The following is a 25,795-nucleotide window of genomic DNA, read 5'->3' as shown; positions in this document are numbered from 1 at the left end:
ATGAAATCCTCCAGTGATGAAAGCAAGAGATATCTACAAACCTCCAATGATGAAAGCAAGAGATCACTGAAATCCTCAAGAAATGAAAGCAAGAGATCCCTACAAATCTCCTGCGATGAAAGCAAGAGATCACTACAAACCTCCAGTGATGAAAGAAAGGGATCACTACAAACCTCCAAAGATGAAAGCAATAGATCACTGCAAACCTCCAGTGATGAAAGCAAGAGATCACTGCAAACCTCCAGTGATCAAAGCAAGATATCACTGCAAACCTCAAATGATGAAAGCAAGAGATCCCTACAAACCTCCAATGATGAAAGCAAGAGATCACTGAAATCCTCCAGTGATGAAAGCAAGAGATCACTGCAAACCTCCAATGATGAAAGCAAGATATCACTGCAAACCTCCAAAGATGAAAGCAATAGATCACTGCAAACCTGCAGTGATGAAAGCAAGGGATCACTGCAAACCTCCAGTGATGAAAGCAAGGGATCACTGCAAACATCCAATGATGAAAGCAAGAGATCACTGCAAACCTCCAATGATGAAAGCAAGGGATCACTGCAAACCTCCAATGATGAAAGCAAGATATCACTGCAAACCTGCAGTGATGAAAGCAAGGGATCACTGCAAACCTCCAGTGATGAAAGCAAGGGATCACTGCAAACCTCCAATCATGAAAGCAAGAGATCACTGCAAACCTCCAGTGATGAAACCAAGGGATCACTGCAAACCTCCAATCTCCAACCTCCAATCTATATCAGTACATATACCACCAGACGTGACATCTATATCATACATATACCACCTGCGTGACATCTATATCAGTACATATACCAACTGCGTGACATCTATATCAGTACATATACCACCTGACGTGAGGTCTACATCAATACATATACCAGCAGAAGTGACATCTATATCAGTACATATACTACCTGCGTGACATATATATCAGTACATATACGACCTGACGTGACATCTATATCAGTACATATACCACCTGCGTGACATCTATATCAGAACATATACCACTGGCGTGACATCTATATCAGTACATATACCACCTGCGTGACATCTATATCAGTACATATACCACCTGACGTGACACCTATATCAGTACATATACCACCTGACGTGACATCTATATCAGTACATATACCACCAGACGTGACATCTATATCAAAACATACACCACCTGGCGTGACATCTATATGAGTACATATACCACCTGACGTGACATCTATATCAGTACATATACCACCTGCGTGACATCTATATCAGTACATATACCACCTGACGTGACATCTATATCAATACACATACCCCCTGGCGTGACATCTATATCATACATATACCACCTGACGTGACATCTATATCAGTACATATACCACCTGACGTGACACCTATATCAGTACATATACCACCTGACGTGACATCTATATCAGTACATATACCACCAGACGTGACATCTATATCAAAACATACACTACCTGACGTGACATCTATATCAGTACATATACCACCTGGCGTGACATCTATATCAATACATATACCACCTGCGTGACATCTATATCAGTACATATACCACCTGACGTGACATCTATATCAATACATATACACCCTGGCGTGACATCTATATCATACATATACCACCTGACGTGACATCTATTTCAATACATATACCACCTGACGTGACATCTATATCAATACATATACCACCTGACGTGACATCTATATCAGTACATATACCACCTGGCGTGACATCTATATCAATACATACACCACCTGACGTGACATCTTTATCAGTACATATACCACCTGGCGTGACATCTATATCAATACATATACCACCTGACGTGAGGTCTACATAAAAAAATATACCATCTGACGTGAGGTTTACATCAATACATATACCACCAGACGTGAGGCCTACATCAATACATATACCACCTGACGTTTACATTTACCACCTGACGTGACATCTATATGAGTACATATACCACCTGACCTGACATCTATATCAATACATATACCACCTGACGTGACATCTACATCAATACATATACCACCTGACGTGACATCTATATCATACATATACCACCTGACGTGACATCTATATCATACATATACCACCTGACGTGACATCTATATCATACATATACCACCTGACGTGACATCTATATCATACATATACCACCTGACGTGAGGTCTACATCAATACATATACCACCTGAAGTTTACATATACCACCTGACGTGAAATCTATATCATACATATACCATCTGACGTGAGGTTTACATCAATACATATACCACCTGACGTGAGGTCTACATCAATACATATACCACGTGACGTTTACATATACCACCTGACGTGACATCTATATGAGTACATATACCACCTGACCTGACATCTATATCAATACATATACCACCTGACGTGAGGTCTACATCAATACATATACCACCTGACGTTTACATATACCACCTGACGTGACATCTATATGAGTACATATACCACCTGACCTGACATCTATATCAATACATATACCACCTGACGTGACATCTATATCATACATATACCACCTGACGTGAGGTCTACATCAATACATATACCACCTGACGTGACATCTATTTCAATACATATACCACCTGACGTGACATCTACATCAGTACATATACCACCTGACGTGACATCTATATCAATACATATACCACCTGACGTGAGGTCTACATCAATACATATACCACCTGACGTGACATCTATATCATACATATACCACCTGACGTGAGGTCTACATCAATACATATACCACCTGACGTGAGGTCTACATCAATACATATACCACCTGACGTGACATCTATATCATACATATACCACCTGACGTGACATCTATATCATACATATACCACCTGACGTGACATCTATATCATACATATACCACCTGACGTGAGGTCTACATCAATACATATACCACCTGACGTGACATCTATATCAATACATATACCACCTGGCGTGACATCTACATCAATACATATACCACCTGACGTGAGGTCTACATCAATACATATACCACCTGACGTGACATCTATATCATACATATACCACCTGACGTGAGGTCTACATCAATACATATACCACCTGACGTCACATCTATATCATACATATACCACCTGACGTGAGGTCTACATCAATACATATACCACCTGACGTTTACATATACCACCTGACGTGACATCTATATCAATACATATACCACCTGACGTGAGGTCTACATCAATACATATACCACCTGACGTGAGGTCTACATCAATACATATACCACCTGACGTGACATCTATATCATACATATACCACCTGACGTGACATCTATATCATACATATACCACCTGACGTGAGGTCTACATCAATACATATACCACCTGACGTGACATCTATATCATACATATACCACCTGACGTGACATCTACATCAATACATATACCACCTGACGTGACATCTATATCGATACATATACCACCTGACGTGACATCTATATCATACATATACCACCTGACGTGACATCTATATCATACATATACCACCTGACGTGACATCTATATCAATACATATACCACCTGACGACATCTATATCAAGTACATATACCACCTGACCTGACATCTATATCAATACATATACCACCTGACGTGACATCTATATCATACATATACCACCTGACGTGAGGTCTACATCAATACATATACCACCTGACGTGACATCTATTTCAATACATATACCACCTGACGTGACATCTACATCAGTACATATACCACCTGACGTGACATCTATATCAATACATATACCACCTGACGTGAGGTCTACATCAATACATATACCACCTGACGTGACATCTATATCATACATATACCACCTGACGTGAGGTCTACATCAATACATATACCACCTGACGTGAGGTCTACATCAATACATATACCACCTGACGTGACATCTATATCATACATATACCACCTGACGTGACATCTATATCATACATATACCACCTGACGTGACATCTATATCATACATATACCACCTGACGTGAGGTCTACATCAATACATATACCACCTGACGTGACATCTATATCAATACATATACCACCTGGCGTGACATCTACATCAATACATATACCACCTGACGTGAGGTCTACATCAATACATATACCACCTGACGTGACATCTATATCATACATATACCACCTGACGTGAGGTCTACATCAATACATATACCACCTGACGTGACATCTATATCATACATATACCACCTGACGTGAGGTCTACATCAATACATATACCACCTGACGTTTACATATACCACCTGACGTGACATCTATATCAATACATATACCACCTGACGTGAGGTCTACATCAATACATATACCACCTGACGTGAGGTCTACATCAATACATATACCACCTGACGTGACATCTATATCACACATCTATATCATACATATACCACCTGACGTGACATCTATATCATACATATACCACCTGACGTGAGGTCTACATCAATACATATACCACCTGACGTGACATCTATATCATACATATACCACCTGACGTGACATCTACATCAATACATATACCACCTGACGTGACATCTATATCGATACATATACCACCTGACGTGACATCTATATCATACATATACCACCTGACGTGACATCTATATCATACATATACCACCTGACGTGAGGTCTACATCAATACATATACCACCTGACGTGACATCTATATGAGTACATATACCACCTGACCTGACATCTATATCAATACATATACCACCTGACGTGACATCTATATCATACATATACCACCTGACGTGAGGTCTACATCAATACATATACCACCTGACGTGACATCTATTTCAATACATATACCACCTGACGTGACATCTACATCAGTACATATACCACCTGACGTGACATCTATATCAATACATATACCACCTGACGTGAGGTCTACATCAATACATATACCACCTGACGTGACATCTATATCATACATATACCACCTGACGTGAGGTCTACATCAATACATATACCACCTGACGTGAGGTCTACATCAATACATATACCACCTGACGTGACATCTATATCATACATATACCACCTGACGTGACATCTATATCATACATATACCACCTGACGTGACATCTATATCATACATATACCACCTGACGTGAGGTCTACATCAATACATATACCACCTGACGTGACATCTATATCAATACATATACCACCTGGCGTGACATCTACATCAATACATATACCACCTGACGTGAGGTCTACATCAATACATATACCACCTGACGTGACATCTATATCATACATATACCACCTGACGTGAGGTCTACATCAATACATATACCACCTGACGACATCACATCTATATCATACATATACCACCTGACGTGAGGTCTACATCAATACATATACCACCTGACGTTTACATATACCACCTGACGTGACATCTATATCAATACATATACCACCTGACGTGAGGTCTACATCAATACATATACCACCTGACGTGAGGTCTACATCAATACATATACCACCTGACGTGACATCTATATCATACATATACCACCTGACGTGACATCTATATCATACATATACCACCTGACGTGAGGTCTACATCAATACATACATATACGTGACACCTATATCATACATATACCACCTGACGACATCTATATCATACATATACCACCTGACGTGAGGTCTACATCATACATATACCACCTGACGACAATCTATATCATACATATACCACCTGACGTGACATCTATATCAATACATATACCACCTGACGTGACATCTATATCATACATATACCACCTGACGTGAGGTCTACATCTATATCATACATATACCACCTACATCAATACATATACCACCTGACGTGACATCTATATCATACATATACCACCCGACAGACATCTACATATACCACCTGACGTGACATCTATATCATACATATACCACCTGACGTGACATCTATATCAATACATATACCACCTGACGTGACATCTATATCATACATATACCACCTGACGTGAGGTCTACATCAATACATATACCACCTGACGTGACATCTATATCAATACATATACCACCTGACGTGACATCTATATCAATACATATACCACCTGACGTGACATCTATATCATACATATACCACCTGACGTGACATCTATCAATCACATATACCACCTGACGTGACATCTATATCAATACATATACCACCTGACGTGACATCTATATCAATACATATACCACCTGACGTGACATCTACATCAATACATATACCACCTGACGTGACATCTATATCATACATATACCACCTGACGTGACATCTACATCAATACATATACCACCTGACGACATCTATATCATACATATACCACCTGACGTGACATCTATATCAATACATATACCACCTGACGTGACATCTATATCATATACATATACCACCTGACGTGACATCTATATCATACATATACCACCTGACGTGACATCTATATCAATACATATACCACCTGACGTGACATCTATATCAATACATATACCACCTGACGTGGACATCACATATACCACCTGACGTGACATCTATATCCACATGACCACCTGACGTACGGTCCTGCATCACATATACCACCTGACGTGACATCTATATCATACATATACCACCTGACGTGACATCTATATATCATACATACCACCTGACGTGAGGTCTATATCAATACATATACCACCAGACGTGACATCTATATCAATACATATACCACCTGACGTGGGTCTACATCAATATATACCACCTGACGTACATATACCACCTGACGTGACATCTATATCAATACATATACCACCTGACGTGACATCAATATATCATACATATACCACCTGACGTGACATCTACATCAATACATATACCACCAGACGTGATACATATCATACATACCACCTGACGTGACACATCTACCAGTGATATACCACCTGACGTGACATCTATATCAATACATATACCACCTGACGTGACATCTACATCAATACATATACCACCTGACGTGACATCTATATCAATACATATACCACCTGACGTGACATCTATATCATACATATACCACCTGACGTGAGGTCTACATACATATACCACCTGACGTGACATCTATATCAATACATATACCACCTGACGTGACATCTATATCAATACATATACCACCTGACGTGACATCTATATCAATACATATACCACCTGACGTGACATCTATATCATACATATACCACCTGACGTGACATCTATATCATACATATACCACCTGACGTGACATCTATATCAATACATATACCACCTGACGTGACATCTATATCATACATATACCACCTGACGTGAGGTCTACATCAATACATATACCACCTGACGTGACATCTATATCAATACATATACCACCTGACGTGACATCTATATCATACATATACCACCTGACGTGACATCTATATCAATACATATACCACCTGACGTGACATCTATATCATACATATACCACCTGGACGTGACGTGACGGTCTACATCAATACATATACCACCTGACGTGACATCTATATCAATACATATACCACCTGGCGTGACATCTACATCAATACATATACCACCTGACGTGAGGTCTACATCAATACATATACCACCTGACGTGACATCTATATCATACATATACCACCTGACGTGAGGTCTACATCAATACATATACCACCTGACGTGACATCTATATCATACATATACCACCTGACGTGAGGTCTACATCAATACATATACCACCTGACGTTTACATATACCACCTGACGTGACATCTATATCAATACATATACCACCTGACGTGAGGTCTACATCAATACATATACCACCTGACGTGAGGTCTACATCAATACATATACCACCTGACGTGACATCTATATCATACATATACCACCTGACGTGACATCTATATCATACATATACCACCTGACGTGAGGTCTACATCAATACATATACCACCTGACGTGACATCTATATCATACATATACCACCTGACGTGACATCTACATCAATACATATACCACCTGACGTGACATCTATATCGATACATATACCACCTGACGTGACATCTATATCATATACCACCTGACATATACCACCTGACGTGAGGTCTACATCAATACATATACCACCTGACGTGACATCTATATACATATACCACCTGACGTGACATCTATATGAGTACATATACCACCTGACCTGACATCTATATCAATACATATACCACCTGACGTGACATCTATATCATACATATACCACCTGACGTGAGGTCTACATCAATACATATACCACCTGACGTGACATCTATTTCAATACATATACCACCTGACGTGACATCTACATCAGTACATATACCACCTGACGTGACATCTATATCAATACATATACCACCTGACGTGAGGTCTACATCAATACATATACCACCTGACGTGACATCTATATCATACATATACCACCTGACGAGGTACATCAATACTACATCAATACATATACCACCTGTCTACATCAATACATATACCACCACGTGAGGTCTACATCAATACATATACCACCTGACGACATCTATATCATACATATACCACCTGACGTGACATCTATATCATACATATACCACCTGACGTGACATCTATATCATACATATACCACCTGACGTGAGGTCTACATCAATACATATACCACCTGACGTGACATCTATATCAATACATATACCACCTGGCGTGACATCTACATCAATACATATACCACCTGACGTGAGGTCTACATCAATACATATACCACCTGACGTGACATCTATATCATACATATACCACCTGACGTGAGGTCTACATCAATACATATACCACCTGACGTGACATCTATATCATACATATACCACCTGACGTGAGGTCTACATCAATACATATACCACCTGACGTTTACATATACCACCTGACGTGACATCTATATCAATACATATACCACCTGACGTGAGGTCTACATCAATACATATACCACCTGACGTGAGGTCTACATCAATACATATACCACCTGACGTGACATCTATATCATACATATACCACCTGACGTGACATCTATATCAACATACCACCTGACGTGAGGTCTACATCAATACACCACCTGACGTGACATCTATATCATACATATACCACCTGACGTGACATCTACATCAATACATATACCACCTGACGTGACATCTATATCGATACATATACCACCTGACGTGACATCTATATCATACATATACCACCTGACGTGACATCTATATCATACATATACCACCTGACGTGAGGTCTACATCAATACATATACCACCTGACGTGACATCTATATCAGTACATATACCACCTGACGTGACATCTATATCAATACATATACCACCTGACGTGACATCTATATCATACATATACCACCTGACGTGAGGTCTACATCAATACATATACCACCTGACGTGACATCTATAATACATATACCACCTGACGTGACATCTACATCAGTTTACATATACCACCTGACGTGACATCTATATCAATACATATACCACCTGACGTGAGGTCTACATCAATACATATACCACCTGACGTGACATCTATATCATACACATATACCACCTGACGTGAGGTCTACATCAATACATATACCACCTGACGTGAGGTCTACATCTACATATACCACCTGACGTCTATATCATACATATACCACCTGACGTCTACATCTACATCATACATATACCACCTACGTGACATCTATATCATACATATACCACCTGACGTGAGGTCTACATCAATACATATACCACCTGACGACATCTATATCAATACATATACCACCTGGCGTGACATCTACATCAATACATATACCACCTGACGTGAGGTCTACATCAATACATATACCACCTGACGTGACATCTATATCATACATATACCACCTGACGTGAGGTCTACATCAATACATATACCACCTGACGTGACATCTATATCATACATATACCACCTGACGTGAGGTCTACATCAATACATATACCACCTGACGTTTACATATACCACCTGACGTGACATCTATATCAATACATATACCACCTGACGTGACACATCAATACATATACCACCTGACGTGAGGTCTACATCAATACATATACCACCTGACGTGACATCTATATCATACATATACCACCTGACGTGACATCTATATCAATACATATACCACCTGACGTGACATCTATATCAATACATATACCACCTGACGTGACATCTATATCATACATATACCACCTGACGTGACATCTATATCATACATATACCACCTGACGTGAGGTCTACATCAATACATATACCACCTGACGTGACATCTATATCATACATATACCACCTGACGTGACATCTATATCAATACATATACCACCTGACGTGACATCTATATCATACATATACCACCTGACGTGAGGTCTACATCAATACATATACCACCTGACGTTTACATATACCACCTGACGTGACATCTATATCATACATATACCACCTGACGTGACATCTAGATCAATACATATACCACCTGACGTGACATCTATATCATACATATACCACCTGACGTGAGGTCTACATCAATACATATACCACCTGACGTGTACATACATACCCACCTGACGTGACATCTATATCATACATATACCACCTGACGTGACATCTACATCAATACATATACCACCTGACGACATCTATATCATATCATATACCACCTGACGTGAGGTCTACATCAATACATATACCACCTGACGTGTCTACATCAATACATATACCACCTGACGTCTATATCATACATATACCACCTGACGTACCATCTACATCAATACACATCTATATACCACCTGACAGGTCTACATCATACGTGACATCTATATCATACATATACCACCTGACGTGGGGTCTACATCAATACATATACCACCTGACGTGACATCAATACATATACCACCTGGCGTGACATCTATATCATACATATACCACCTGGCGTGACATCTATATCATACATATACCACCTGACGTGACATCTACATCAATACATATACCACCTGACGTGACATCTACATCAATACATATACCACCTGACGTTTACATATACCACCTGACGTGACATCTACATCAATACATATACCACCTGACGTGACATCTATATCATACATATACCACCTGACGTGACATCTACATCAATACATATACCACCTGACGTGACATCTATATCATACATATACCACCTGACGTGAGGTCTACATCAATACATATACCACCTGACGTTTACATATACCACCTGACGTGACATCTACATCAATACATATACCACCTGACGTGAACCATAACGACATGGATCCACTGATATGATCGTTATATAATAACAGTCAATGCGATATGTGTTTGATATCACCTGAAGCTGTTGTATCCTTCAGGAAAGGTGCAAATAATAACGCCATCTCGCCCATCCCATTGCTTACATTTACCAAACAAATTGGAAGGGCGTTGTTGAATTAACATGGAGCCTCTTCATGAAAGACTTTTATGGCGCACTTTTGCACACATTCATTTGTCTGTGTTGTGAAACACGTCAAAGTCTTACGACAGAACAAAACGTTCCTTACTTTTGTTGCTACGAGCCAAGGATAATGTCATTGTTGATCTTGTTGATGGTTCTGTACTGACTGACGGTACATAAAGGAATATCAGCCAAGCAAGGTGCCATATCAATTCGGCTCGGTTTTTTCACAGGAAGGCTCTCTGAACCACCACCTCAATATGCAACAATGTGCATGTAATGTGTTGAAAAGAACAGCAACCCAGCATAATCCTTCTTAGATGACGTCGGCTGGCCTGAAAAGTAAAAGATAACGATTACTGCACAGACGAATCACTCCCCTACGATAAATTGCCAACGTTTGATTTGCATTAAAATGTTATATGACACATATATTATGCATTAAATAGAATGAATCCGGCTATCACCTTGGTTGTGGATGCCCACATCTAGTACAAAGACACCTTTCGTGACACGATGGCGTGTCTCGATGCTTTTATTACATTATCCGCCATATTGTCGTTTTGTCTTAGGTCCATCAAAAATACGATCTGAAATGTGAAGAGGACGCCATGGATGGTGATTAGTTTCAAATCTCTGAAAAACTCTTTGAAATAGACCAGCCTCGGATGTATTCAGATCAATAACACTGACGTGTCCCTTTTCAAGAAATCCTGTGTATTATTGAATTCTCTGACCCTTTGGGGCGGTGGGATAGCCCAGTGGTTACCTGCTCGAAGGCCCGGTTTCGATTCCCCACATATATACATTGTGTGAAGCCCATTCCTGGTGTCCCCCTCCGGAATATTGCAAAAAGTGGCGTAGAACCCAACTCACTGACTCTGTCCCCTTTGACACTAATGTGATTGGCAGAAACATGGCAAATGTGGACCAATGTCACGAAATGTCACGCTTGCATCCCGTGTATTGGTGCTAACATTCTGAGTAATGCAAATGACTATGTGGTGTTTGGGAGTCTTCACACTCTATTATAACTTCTTGGTGATTCGCTGAGGCAGCACTTCCTGTGTTCACTGTCTGGTCTGAGTGCAGAGGGGGCAAGGGCCCTAAGCTGATGACAAGCCCCGTTCACTGTCTGGTCTGAGTGCAGAGGGGACAAGGGCCCTAAGCTGATGACAAGCCCCGTTCACTGTCTGGTCTGAGTGCAGAGGGGACAAGGGCCCTAAGCTGATGACAAGCCCCGTTCACTGTCTGGTCTGAGTGCAGAGGGGACAAGGGCCCTAAGCCGATGACAAGCCCCGTTCACTGTCTGGTCTGAGTGCAGAGGGGACAAGGGCCCTAAGCTGATGACAAGCCCCGTTCACTGTCTGGTCTGAGTGCAGAGGGACAAGGGCCCTAAGCTGATGATAAGCCCTGTTCACTGTCTGGTCTGAGTGCAGAGGGGACAAGGGCCCTAAGCTGATGACAAGCGCCGGTAACTGTCTGGTCTGAGTGCAGAGGGACAAGGGCCCTAAGCTGATGACAAGCCCCGTTCACTGTCTGGTCTGAGTGCAGAGGGGACAAGGGCCCTAAGCTGATGACAAGCCCCGTTCACTGTCTGGTCTGAGTGCAGAGGGACAAGGGCCCTAAGCTGATGACAAGCCCTGTTCACTGTCTGGTCTGAGTGCAGAGGGACAAGGGCCCTGCTGAGACAAGCCCTGACTGTCTGGTCTGAGTACAAGCAAGGGCCCTAAGCTGATGACAAGCCCCGGTGTCTGGTCTGAGTGCAGAGGGACAAGGGCCCTGAGCTGATGACAAGCCCCGTTCACTGTCTGGTCTGAGTGCAGAGGGGACAAGGGCCCTAACCTGATGATAAGCCCTGTTCACTGTCTGGTCTGAGTGCAGAGGGGACAAGGGCCCTAAGCTGATGACAAGCCCCGTTCACTGTCTGGTCTGAGTGCAGAGGGGACAAGGGCCTGAGCTGATAAGCTCACTGTCTGGTCTGAGTGCAGAGGGGACAAGGGCCCTAAGCTGATGACAAGCCCCGTTCACTGTCTGGTCTGAGTGCAGAGGGGACAAGGGCCCTAAGCTGATGACAAGCCCCGTTCACTGTCTGGTCTGAGTGCAGAGGGGACAAGGGCCCCTGCAGAGGGGGCAACAGGGCCCCTAAGCTGATGACAAGCCCTGTTCACTGTCTGGTCTGAGTGCAGAGGGGGACAAGGGCCCTAATCTGATGATTTGCCCAACCACGATGAATTTGTCAGGATCGCCCAAACTCTCCCCGTTGCAGGTATATCTTTTAATTTGTAAATGATAATAATATAGTGTTGACTAAGTGATCTATCTCTGTACAGGGAGACAGATATCAAGGAGTGACGGTGACTCTAGTACGTATGCTCTGAATAAATAAGGCCAACCCATACAGCATACAGCAAATCTGATCCCAGACGCTTGTTTTTGCAAATTGCACAGTCTAATGGTGTCAGTGTGTCAGGAGAGTGAGAGACAAATAGAGCTATAAGTATGTTAGCATTGATAACAGGTGTCATTAAATGTTTGCTTGAGCTAAAATGTATTTTTGCATATATGGTTGATTTCAACACACCACGAAATTTTAGTAGATCTGAGAACACGCATATTTGCAGTCTTTACAGAGAACACAATGGGTTCTGCCTTGATTAAAAATTCAAAGATGAAAAAATCGTAAACGATATCTGGTGACACTATGCAATTCTTGTGTAGTTTATAAGGACATTTGTTTCTGGTAGTAATCTGATACTTTTACAATTGGAGCTACTATATATTTCGCGGCTTTGGAAGACAATTTGCAGGCATGTATCTTTAGATAAAAGCAGTACGTTTGCCATATATAAGACATCCAAACGGTCAGCGCCCTCTTTGAGGCAGAGACGAGAACTCCGTGGAGAACCGGGTTAGAATGACCAAGCGAGACCTTGCAAGCGGAGACTAAAGTGGATCCGGACTCTCAGGCTCCGTTTCCCAGCTGTGTGGCTATCATTATGCCACGATGGCGTTGTGTCTGTATTTTCAACCACTGTATAATGAGCATGTGTTTTTGAATCACTACAAAACAGTGATGACACAAGGTGTTCTCGAAAGGTGAGCGTATCCTGTTTAACCTTTGGTGACCGTAACAAACACATGCAAAGGCAAACCAACTGGTCGACTGCAAACATCACGATTTCAATGTTGTGAGCCTGTTCAAACAACTTTTCAACAAAAACAATTGTATGACTGCTTCTTTCATACTAGTGACGGTGACGTAGCCTAGTGGTTAAAGCGTTCACTCGTCACGCCGAACACCCGGGTTCGGTTCCCCACAAGGGTATAATGTGTGAAGCCCATTTCTGGTGTCCCCCACCGTGATATTATTGGAATATTGCTAAACCAGCATAAAACCAAACTCACTCACTCACAATTATTTAAGAATAAATAATTCTCGCCCTGACTATTTAAATAACATTGCACAAAAATCATCGGCATTCATATAAAAATTAACAGTTCACACGTTACCATCAGTGTGATGGTAAAGTTCACCAGAGAGAAGCGAACCACAAAGGACATTGAGACAGTGTAGTAGGTAGCGGTGTGTCAATGCACTGGTTTCTATTGAAGCAACATGACGAACGAGGAAGCCACTCTAACAGACAAGGCAACAGAGGAACTCCTTGCCGCACCAGCAATACAGGTGAGCATTGTCATCAGTCGCTTTTACAGACAGTGTATTTCTTCATAATGCAATGTTATGATGACAAGCAGTATTCGTCATTAAAGCTATGGTGGGGTTACATAGCTTAGGGACCTGTGTTATCTCCGTCTTTGGAAGTCTTATAGAGTAGCTTAGATACTATCCATTGAATACCCGGATTAGAACTGGTCTTCCGCAACCGCAGTAGGCGACTAACGGGCTAGGTGTTCAGAGTCGCTGATAGGGTTGGTGCATGTCATTGTAGCCATGTTGCGTTGAACATGAACATGATGTCAATCACTGGATTGTCTCATCCAGTTTGGATTATTCACCGACCGTCGTCATTGAGCTAGGGTATTGTTGAGTGCGGCGTCAAACAAACAATCAAACTATGAAATAGCTCCCCGATATCCATACATGTTTATAAGAATTTACGAAAATAGCCTTTCCTTGCCCGTCACACGGATCTACTTATCTGCGAAGGTAAACACGTGTAATTGATAGTTCGCTACTATATTTCTAATTATGAATAAATACACTTAAACAATTTAATAGATTCTTGTGGCTACTTTGCTATATTACATATCGTATTACATATCATAATACAGCGCTTATTTCGGACAGAGACAGGGTACAATGTATGTGTACTTATTTAATGGAAACTCGAAGTGCTATTGGTGACATGCACTGACATAGGCCAACCTAATCAAACTTGTCAATTCTGAAGTCACTAAGTACATTACCCAAATAAACAGGTGCCAAGCTTTATGAATGATACTCTGACCTATATCAATGAAAAACCACGGGTCACGAACCTATTAGACTGGAGGCCTATGTCACTGCCCTCGTCGCTGATCAGGTTTAATACCCAAGGCTGCTTCTGCTATCTGGCCAATAATGTAAAGATAACCATACATAATTATACCTGTCACTTCGCGCAGTACATATCACTACTAACAAGAGGTAAGTTAGTGTGATAATTTAATTTGTTTTATGGAAAGTGTTGCAACTGCCAGAGTGATTATTGAATAAAGAAATTAGCGTTTCCACTTATTCTTTCAGTATTTTGTTGTGTGTAGAGTCCGATAACCTGATCATGTAATGTTCCCAAGTTCGAGGGTTCTAATCCCATGGTGTATTGTCATACTGTAACTGAATCAGTGTTCAAACAGGCGGTAAACTCAACTCACTCACTAACATTCACCTCGAGCAGTTTCGCAAGCAGGGTTTAGTCAGTGAGGTGCTGAAAATTACTGTGTTGACTGTTGTCATAGCACCGAACCCAGTACACTTCAAAACACGGTGAACACAGTACCCTTCATCACACGCTATAAAAAGTAGTATTCATCACACACTATACACACTACCCTTCATCACACACTGTACACAGTACCCTTCATCACACACTGTACACGCTACCCTTCATCACACACTGTACAAAATACTCTTCATCACACACTGTACATGCTACCCTTCATCACACACTGTACACGCTACCCTTCATCACACACTGTACACATTAACTTTCATCACACACTGTACACACTACCCTTCATCACGCACTGTAGAGAGTACCCTTCATCACACGCTGTACACACTACCCTTCATCACACACTATATACACTACCTTCACCACACACTGTACACACTACCCTTCATCACTCAGTACACACTACCCTTCACCACACACTGTACACAGTACCCTTCATCACACAGTACACACTACCCTTCATCACACACTGTACACACTACCCTTCATCACAGACTGTACACACTACCCATCATCACACAATGTACACACTACCCTTCATCACACACTGTACACACTACCCTTCATCACAGACTGTACACACTACCCTTCATCAGACACTGTACACACTACCCTTCATCACACACTGTACACACTACCATTCATCACACGCTGTACACACTACCCTTCATCACACACTACACAGAAAACTTCATCACACACTGTACACAGTACCCTTCATCACACACTGTACACACTACCATTCATCGCACGCTGTACACGCTACCCTTCATCACACAATGTACACAGAAAACTTCATCACACACTGTACACAGTACCCTTCATCACACACTGTACACACTACCATTCATCGCACGCTGTACACACTACCCTTCATCACACACTGTACACAGAAAACTTCATCACACACTGTACACAGTACCCTTCATCACACACTGTACACGCTACCCTTCATCACACACTGTACACAGTACCCTTCATCACACACTGTACTCCGTACCCTTCATAAAACTGTATACAGTACCCTTCATAACACACTTTACACTCACTTAATCACATACTGTACACACTCACTTAATCACACACTGTACACACTACCCTTCATCAGACACTGTACGCACTACCCTACATCACATGCTGTTTACTTCTCAACAGACCCTACGCAGTATTCATCTCAGCTCATAGTAAACAATATCCAATACAGTATTGTAACTTCCAAAGCCATGTACGGTAATCTGTCTGTTATTCACTATCACCGTCGTCTACACAAACACATCAGTCCACCTGGGGTCATGTTACAAACATATCAAGTGTAATGAAGGTATACCAGTGGGATACCCCGTTCCTCTCTACCCGTACCACCCTAAAGATCATGTCCTCCCTGATTAATAGCAACAGCGGTGGTAACCTTGCGAGCCCTCGTTAACCTACTGGATACATAACAACACCGAGCCAACCGGCCATACAGGAAGCACCACATTGTCAAATAAAACACAGGAATATCTGGCATTGATTTGGAAGGATCCTGGGTTAGGTGGCTTTATTGCCTGTACCCAGAGATGCTACAAATTGCTTCTACTAAAACCTGTCATAAAGTTGGGGTCAGTCGTCCGCTGGTTGGGCATTCAGTGGGTCGTGGCGAGTCATGTTTATGACCAAAGACCGTTACTAAGAAATGGTGACCACAAATAACATGGTATGTGGCGTGGCAGGTCTTCACGCGGGCACCGGATGATGGCGGACTGGTGGACTTGGTGAACTGCGTGGCTTATGTCCACTGTGTTGGGGTTCTTCTGCGATCAAATATGTAAGTGGGTAGTTAATAACTGTAAGAAGAAGGAGTTAGAGGGAAAGAAGAAGAAAATCAGTCACATGACCGTCTCATCCACATCCCACTGGGTACCATTTACCATTCACTCGGTCTCCAAGGAGGCACTCCACGTAACCTGTGTTTCAGTGTTGGGCAGGACCGGACCCGTGGAAGCTTTCGGGAATCAAACTGACGAACAGAGCACAAAGACACACGCACAAACACACGCGCGCGCGCGCACGCACACACACACACACACACATGCACGCGCGCGCGCGCACGCACGCATACATACATGCATGCATACATACATACATGCACACATATATACACAGATACACAATACACAACGAGAAACGTTTATAGACAGACATCCAAAGAGACAAAAACGCATTAAAAGATATACAGAGATACAGCCGAACACACACGCGTAGCCACATCCAGACACACACAGTCCTGGCCACACACACGTAGATTAACGCATCCAAAAATACATCACATATTTTAAGAAAATGTAAAAGAACTGTTTATTACATTCTAAAATGTTCATGAACCTCCCCACGAGACTGATGTTTCGCGACCCTGTCCCGCTTTCCTCTAACCCACCAACCATCCATAGTTAATGACCATCTCTTCACACACACATTTCACACCTATTTTTATCGAATTTCTATCATACAAATATTTGTTTGTGTTTTGCGTCAGGACTCTGGATGTGAAAGCATTTAAACAACGCAAACAGATTGAGATGATTTTCCTCCTGAATCACGTACGTATGAAAAACTTTAATGGAAGAAATAAGGTTAGCTTTTATTGCAGATGAAGCGATATATATCTGAACTATTGACACTTATTTGATGTCACCCCTCCTCGAGCTCGTCAGACAGAATAGCGTATCTGACTGAAGCCGTTCTTGTAAATATGTATAGCAGTACTGCTACGTGTTTGAATTCTAAAATTCGGATTAATTTGGTCGAAGGGAAGTAACTCTGGTCTACTGGAATTTGCTAAACCCTATTTTCCTGAAAGCTAATGGACTTTTCGAAATGAATAGATTGGAATTGTACTTTCGCTCCTTCATGTCCGTCCTAATAACGTATGTTGAATGTTGCAAATCGTAAAGTTCCTAAGGAATGTCACATAATTATGCAGGGCCTACCTATTTTACTGAAGGAAACAGTAAGTACAACATTGATAGTGTCTCAGATGGGATGGGACCTTCATTGCTTTTAGTGGCCAAGGGTCAACACCTTGCATGAGTTATTGTTATGCTGTGGCTCACTTGTCCTTGACACGGACACCCGGTGTTATTGAAACTACCGTCGTTTATGCGAGGTATGCAATATCAGGCTTCAGAAATGAAACTATGATCTTCGTTGATTGCATTTTCAAGGGCAAATGACCACTTACCCGAACTTTCAACCTGCTCTTCAAGACCAACTCTCAAGAACACACGGTGTCAATGCTGTGATATAGCAATCATTTCATGGGAACCTTGCGTTCGTTGTCGCATTCACGTATCATTCCGGACAAAATGTTTAGTTGTTTGTTCTTCTATTTTCCATAAATCTTTTACTGGAAAGTATTGATGGAAGTAAAGGGAATTTGTCTTCCAATCACATGAAAATGGTCATCGGCAATAGGACAATGTCTGCCCCGAGACTGAATACTGGACACTCCACTAAATCATCTACCCGCTCTGTGCCGTGTACGTGCCAAAAGATATTTCCGTTTTGAATCTTAACAATATACATAAACTCCTCCTAGGGTAGGACGTGTTGAGAGTAGAAAGGAAGTTTATACTAAAAGCGGGGCGTCAGTTTCCATTTTATTGTGCCCCGTTGTTCCTGAGCGGCTCGACCCGAACGAGTTGTGCAATGACGGTGTCATAGGCGCGTCCAACGCCTTGTCGCTTACCGATAATAGTAAGCAGAAAAACGCGACAAAAGGTTAAATATTGCAAACAACAAGGTCACAACAAGGGTTCCATAAAATGCCAGCCCCAGACAATATGGGAACATTGCAATCGAGCATTACGACAACCGGATGACATGTCGTAAACCGACCCATATCCGGGGGTTATCTTACAAACGACAATCGGTTGGCAGTTCTGCTTACAGCCATGTTGACAAGTGGATATCTAATCTGACGGCGCCAGAGACGCAGATTCATTCAGCATAAAATGACCTATCCCAGTTTTGACCCTATCAACTTTAAAACTTACACGTGAACAGGTGATTCACCAAGTGCTACGGGAGTCACGTGGTCTCTGCTGACTCAGCCTGACCCCTAGTGCCTGGTGATGGAACTATCTTGGGTGTGCGGTTGTCCAGCAAAAGAGGATCAAGTACCTGCTTGCAATTTAGTGTTTGCGCGGTTAAATGTCACATTTTCTCACAGATGTCACTGGAGACTTACAAGTAATTATTGTTATTATTGTGTAGGTATATAGACGTGGGCACTAAATAGACCTGTATTTAATGGATTGTAACGTGGCTTAAGGCCTTGTATTTCGGGGAATCTACAGTGAGTGATTACGGTTATATGCCGCTGTTAGCAATATTCCAACAACATCTCGGCAGGGAACGCAGAAATGGACTTCACATACTGTTCCCATTTAGAGAACTGAACCCGTACCTTAGACGTCACGAGCGAACGTTATATCCGCTAGGCTACCCCAGCAGGACGTTATATAACATGATCACCTGTTGAGGCCTGCTGGGTGGTTGCATGTTTCATAATCTGTTACTTTTTCAATGATATGTTAGAATATTAATACTGTCGCATTGGAAAAAGTTCAGGTTTGCTGTGAAGGTCCCTTGTGGTAAACAAGCATACACTGCAAGACGACAGGGCCAGTATATCGTCAGCGACGGTTGTGACGTCCCTTTTGGTAAACAGGCATGCACTCCTAGACGACAGGGCCAGTATATCGTCAGCGACGGTTGTGACGTTCCTTGTGGTAAACAGGCATACACTGCTAGAAGACAGGGCCAGTATATCGTCAGCGACGGTTGTGACGTCCCTTGTGGTAAACAGGCATACACTGCCAGACGACAGGGCCAGTATATCGTCAGCGACGGTTGTGACGTCCCTTGTGGTAAACAGGCATACACTGCTAGACGACAGGGCCAGTATATCGTCAGCGACGGTTGTGACGTCCCTTGTGGTAAACAGGCATACACTGCCAGACGTCAGGGCCAGTATATCGTCAGCGACGGTTGTGACGTCCCTTGTGGTAAACAGGCATACACTGCCAGACGACAGGGCCAGTATATCGTCAGCGACGGTTGTGACGTCCCTTGTGGTAAACAGGCATACACTGCCAGACGACAGGGCCAGTATATCGTCAGCGACGGTGGGGTAGCCCAGTGAAGCCGAAGACCCGGGTTCGATTCCCCTGATGGAAACAATGTATGAAGCCCATTTCTGGTGTCCCCGCTGTCATATTGCTGGAATATAACCAACCCACTCCCAGTATATCGTCATGTAAGGGAATCACTCAGATCAACAAGGTTTGCATCAAGCATTATTAGAAGCAATTGTCTTTGTCTATAAAATATTAACGAAAACATTTTATATGGTGCAACGCGTCAAAGTTGAAACACGGTGGATGGGCATCATTCTGAGCTAAAACAGCTGGACTAAGGTGACACAATGCTGATGGTGGTCGATATACGCTTGCTATTGGGTCTACCCCGTTGTGAACCATTACGAGAGCTGCACCTCAACAGGAATACAGCTTTACTGTGATCATCACCCTCCCACTCCTTCACGGCTCAATGACTACGCCGGGGAGTATTTTGTCGCATATAGTTGTTAGTTTACCACTTCGAATGGAGTAATTTCTTTGTATGTCTGTATATACATGTATAAAAATTTCAAAAATGAAATTGAACACCTGTTATGTTAATGATAGTTCTTTCGAAAAGAGAAATACTTGTTCTTTAGGGAATTGTCCTGTGTTTTTGAAAAAGGATGTGTTGCAGTTCATATCCACGCTCTTACGCTCTCTCTCTCACACACTTACGCGTACACGTGGATCTACAAGAACTCCTACATTAGTAGTTGACGAGATGATATTAATAGTATTTTACTACATTACTACCAAGCCAGTTACTCACTGTTACCGGAAAAGTACACACTGCGAGGTTCAACAGGTATGCCATTTCACAACTAAGCGTTTTCAAACAGCTGCAGTTCAATACACTCTAATTCTAAGAGGACATTAGGGTATAGTTGTATCTTTATATCCCAAACACCACGTGTTAAATATTCAGGACATTAGCAGATCTATATAGACTAGGGAACAAGGAGACGGCCCGCAATCGGAACGCACCGGAAATCTAGATGTGCAGGTCAGCGGCGTGAAAAACACATATTTCACTTATCGCATTCTTGTAGGCGCTGAAACGACAACGTGCCTGTTGTTGTAAGTGACGATTTATGTTTAGCTGTCAAAGTAAATCAAACTGTATGGGTTATCCGGGGTGAAAGGAATGTCAGTCGTACGTTACACAATGCTTTACAGACACCAGAACACAATTAACCTGATTTACATGTTATGACTTCCATGCCACAGCATGTCACCAATGGCCAGCAGTTATAATAATACAGGCGACACTACCTTTATAATCGTTGCAAAATGAAGAGACCATTTCTGCATTACACGCTGCATTTAACTGGTACTCTCGTACCATGTGATTGTACGCAGGCATTTAGCTGGTACTGTCGAACCTTGTGATTGTAGCAGTCATTTAGCTGGTACTCTCGAACCATGTGATTGTACACAGCCATTTAACTGGTACTCTCGAACCATGTGATTGTACGCAGACATTTAGTTGATACTCTCGACCCTTGTGATTGCACGTTGCCATTTCGCTGGTACTCTCGAACCTTGTGATTGCACGCTGCCATTTAGCTGGCACCCTCGAACCTTGTAATTGTATGCTGCCATTTAGCTGGTACTCTCGAACCAGGTGATTGCACGCTGCCATTTAGCTGGCACTCTCGAACCTTGTAATTGTATGCTGCCATTTAGCTGGTACTCTCGAACCATGTGATTGCACGTTGCCATTTCGCTGGTACTCTCGAACCTTGTGATTGCACGCTGCCATTTAGCTGGCACCCTCGAACCTTGTAATTGTATGCTGCCATTTAGCTGGTACTCTCGAACCAGGTGATTGCACGCTGCCATTTAGCTGGCACTCTCGAACCTTGTAATTGTATGCTGCCATTTAGCTGGTACTCTCGTACCAAGTGATTGCACGCTGTCATTTAGCTGGTACTCTCAAAAAGTGTCATTGCAAACCGACATTAGTTGTTTGTCGTTTACAATTTCAATTGCTTCACAAACTATTGCACTTTCATCTAAATTATTTCCCTACTTTCTTTTGTTTTAATTTCCACTGACCCAGTCCCTTAATGGATTATTCCTGAAAGCTTGAGTGTCCTATTATTTTTAGGAGAGCTAGATATATGGAATTTAATGCATGTAATGCGTAATTTGGATATTATACTTTACTTTATTATGCTTTACTCCGTTTTCTTCAAATCAGTATCTATCGTATTCATAATAAACTTAGTCTATTATTAAGTCATCTATACAGCGAACAATGCTGTCTACATGGCGTTAAAACATATGTCTGCTTGAGATAATGTCAATATGTTGCAAACACCGGCCCTCTGCTTTTAAAACACATTGCGAAACTTTCAATTGAGTGCATTCTTTCAACGCCTTAAGAGATATTTCAGCAAGTACCCGTATGGGGAATCAAACTAGGACCTTCAGCATGACGAGGGAAGGCTTTAACCTCTAGGCTACCCCATCGTCCCCGAAAACATCAGAAGTCGAAACATCAACTATTTCAAATGTTTTACTGAAGTTCGTAACTTCATACACTGTTTAATCGCTTTACACTTCATCAAAATATGGTTAAAAGCGATTTTGTTTGGTTGCATTATATAATATAAAGCTCTGAAGAAAAATAAAATATAAATCGACACTATGAGCATTATTTTTCATAATGTAGCTGAATTGTCCCTTTAACACCTTCGCAACCTTGAGATGCGCCTCAATAACAAAATAAAGTCACTTCCGGTCTCATAAAATAAATCAAGTACGCTGATCATGAAAATCCAATATCCCGGCAAAGGTTGGGTAAAATCATTCCCCCACGGTGTACGTGTTAATGGATAAAGTGTATTGTGTTAGCTGTTAAAAGATCGAGCACGGGCGGGAAACGCGAGCCACGTGTGTGTGTTAAAACACCTGGCCAGGTAAACTACCTGTAGCAGCAAAACGTAAACATACAGGTAGTATTACGTGAACAGCAGGTGTTCGGGGAAAGAAGGGGGAGAGTTGGGGACGCGGTTAGGGGGAGATTGGTGGTTGTGGGGGAGACGGGTTTTATACGGCCGTGATCAACACAAACCGGGGGAGTGGACGGTTAGCCATTCTTTCTGACGAGTGCACTACTATTGGTAGCAATCATAGCTGCCTTTTTTAACACTGTACCAAATAACGTATGAAACATATTGAATAACACGCTCTAGATTAATTGTCCATTTGTTTTCTTGTTAATGGCCCTGGCTCCAATCCTTTAAACTACAATACAACCTTCAACACCGTGCTACATTCATCATGTATCGTGAGTCTGTTCCGACTCTGAGTGAAGATACTGGAGTCTGTTTGATGAATGGACAAGCGTTTCCTGAGAGGATAAGCGACTTAACCGGACCCTGATTTCCGTCATTGCTTGAGCTTGCGCAATAACTGTCAACCGGATGGCAACATGAAAGAAAGGGAATATTTGCCGCGACTTTTTCAAATTTTAAACAACCATTAAGATATGATATGATTTCTGAATTAGTCATCTACGGTTGTGGGTCACAGGGAAGCTGACGCAATATCTCCACAACCCTTAACACCCAGAGTCAACCACCCCCACCCCCGTCTCCGCCACACCTACCCGGACGCTCACTCTTGCAACTGGGCTGCGATGTAGTATGAGTGAGTGAGTATGGTTTTACGCCGCTTTTAGCAATATTCCAGCAATATCACGGTGGGGAACACCAGAAATGGGCTTCATACATTGTACTCATGCGGGGAATCGAACCCGGGTCTTCGGCGTGACGAACGAACGCTTTAACCAATAGGCTACCCCACCGCCCCGATGTAGTATGACTGGGATGCTGTGTTTCCCGAGAGTGGTGTCTATACAGTATCACACCATTGACGTCCAGCCGATACTGTAACTCACATCACGTTAACCCTCCTTGTGTTTATCAGGTGGCGGATTACGAACCATTGAGGTCCAGCCGATACTGTAACTCACATCACGTTAACCCTCCTTGTGTTTATCAGGTGGCGGATTACGAACGCCG

General features: G+C 42.2%; 1 protein-coding gene across 1 annotated transcript; it reads left to right on the top strand.

Annotated features, from left to right (window-relative positions):
- LOC124278684 (perilipin-4-like) lies at positions 1-25,741 on the top strand. Its single transcript, XM_046714455.1, has 2 exons — positions 1-763; positions 25,701-25,741. Exons 1-2 carry the CDS (start codon positions 1-3, stop codon positions 25,739-25,741), a joined length of 804 nt encoding a protein of 267 aa, XP_046570411.1.
- The last annotated feature ends 54 nt before the right edge of the window (positions 25,742-25,795 follow it).

This window comes from Haliotis rubra, unplaced genomic scaffold, assembly GCF_003918875.1.
Source record: "Haliotis rubra isolate DU_JTF1 unplaced genomic scaffold, ASM391887v1 Scf24, whole genome shotgun sequence".
NCBI classification, from domain to species: Eukaryota; Metazoa; Mollusca; class Gastropoda; order Lepetellida; family Haliotidae; genus Haliotis; species Haliotis rubra.
The sequence above is the reverse complement of the archived record's forward strand: the minus strand, read 5'-3'. Positions and strand labels throughout refer to the sequence as shown.

Coding starts and splice junctions, on each gene's coding strand:
- LOC124278684 (XM_046714455.1), top strand. CDS start 1: ATGAAATCCTCCAGTGATGAAAGCAAGAGATATCTACAAACCTCCAAT. Junction 764..25,700: donor CCAACCTCCAATCTATATCA/GTACATATACCA, acceptor TGTGTTTATCAG/GTGGCGGATTACGAACCATT.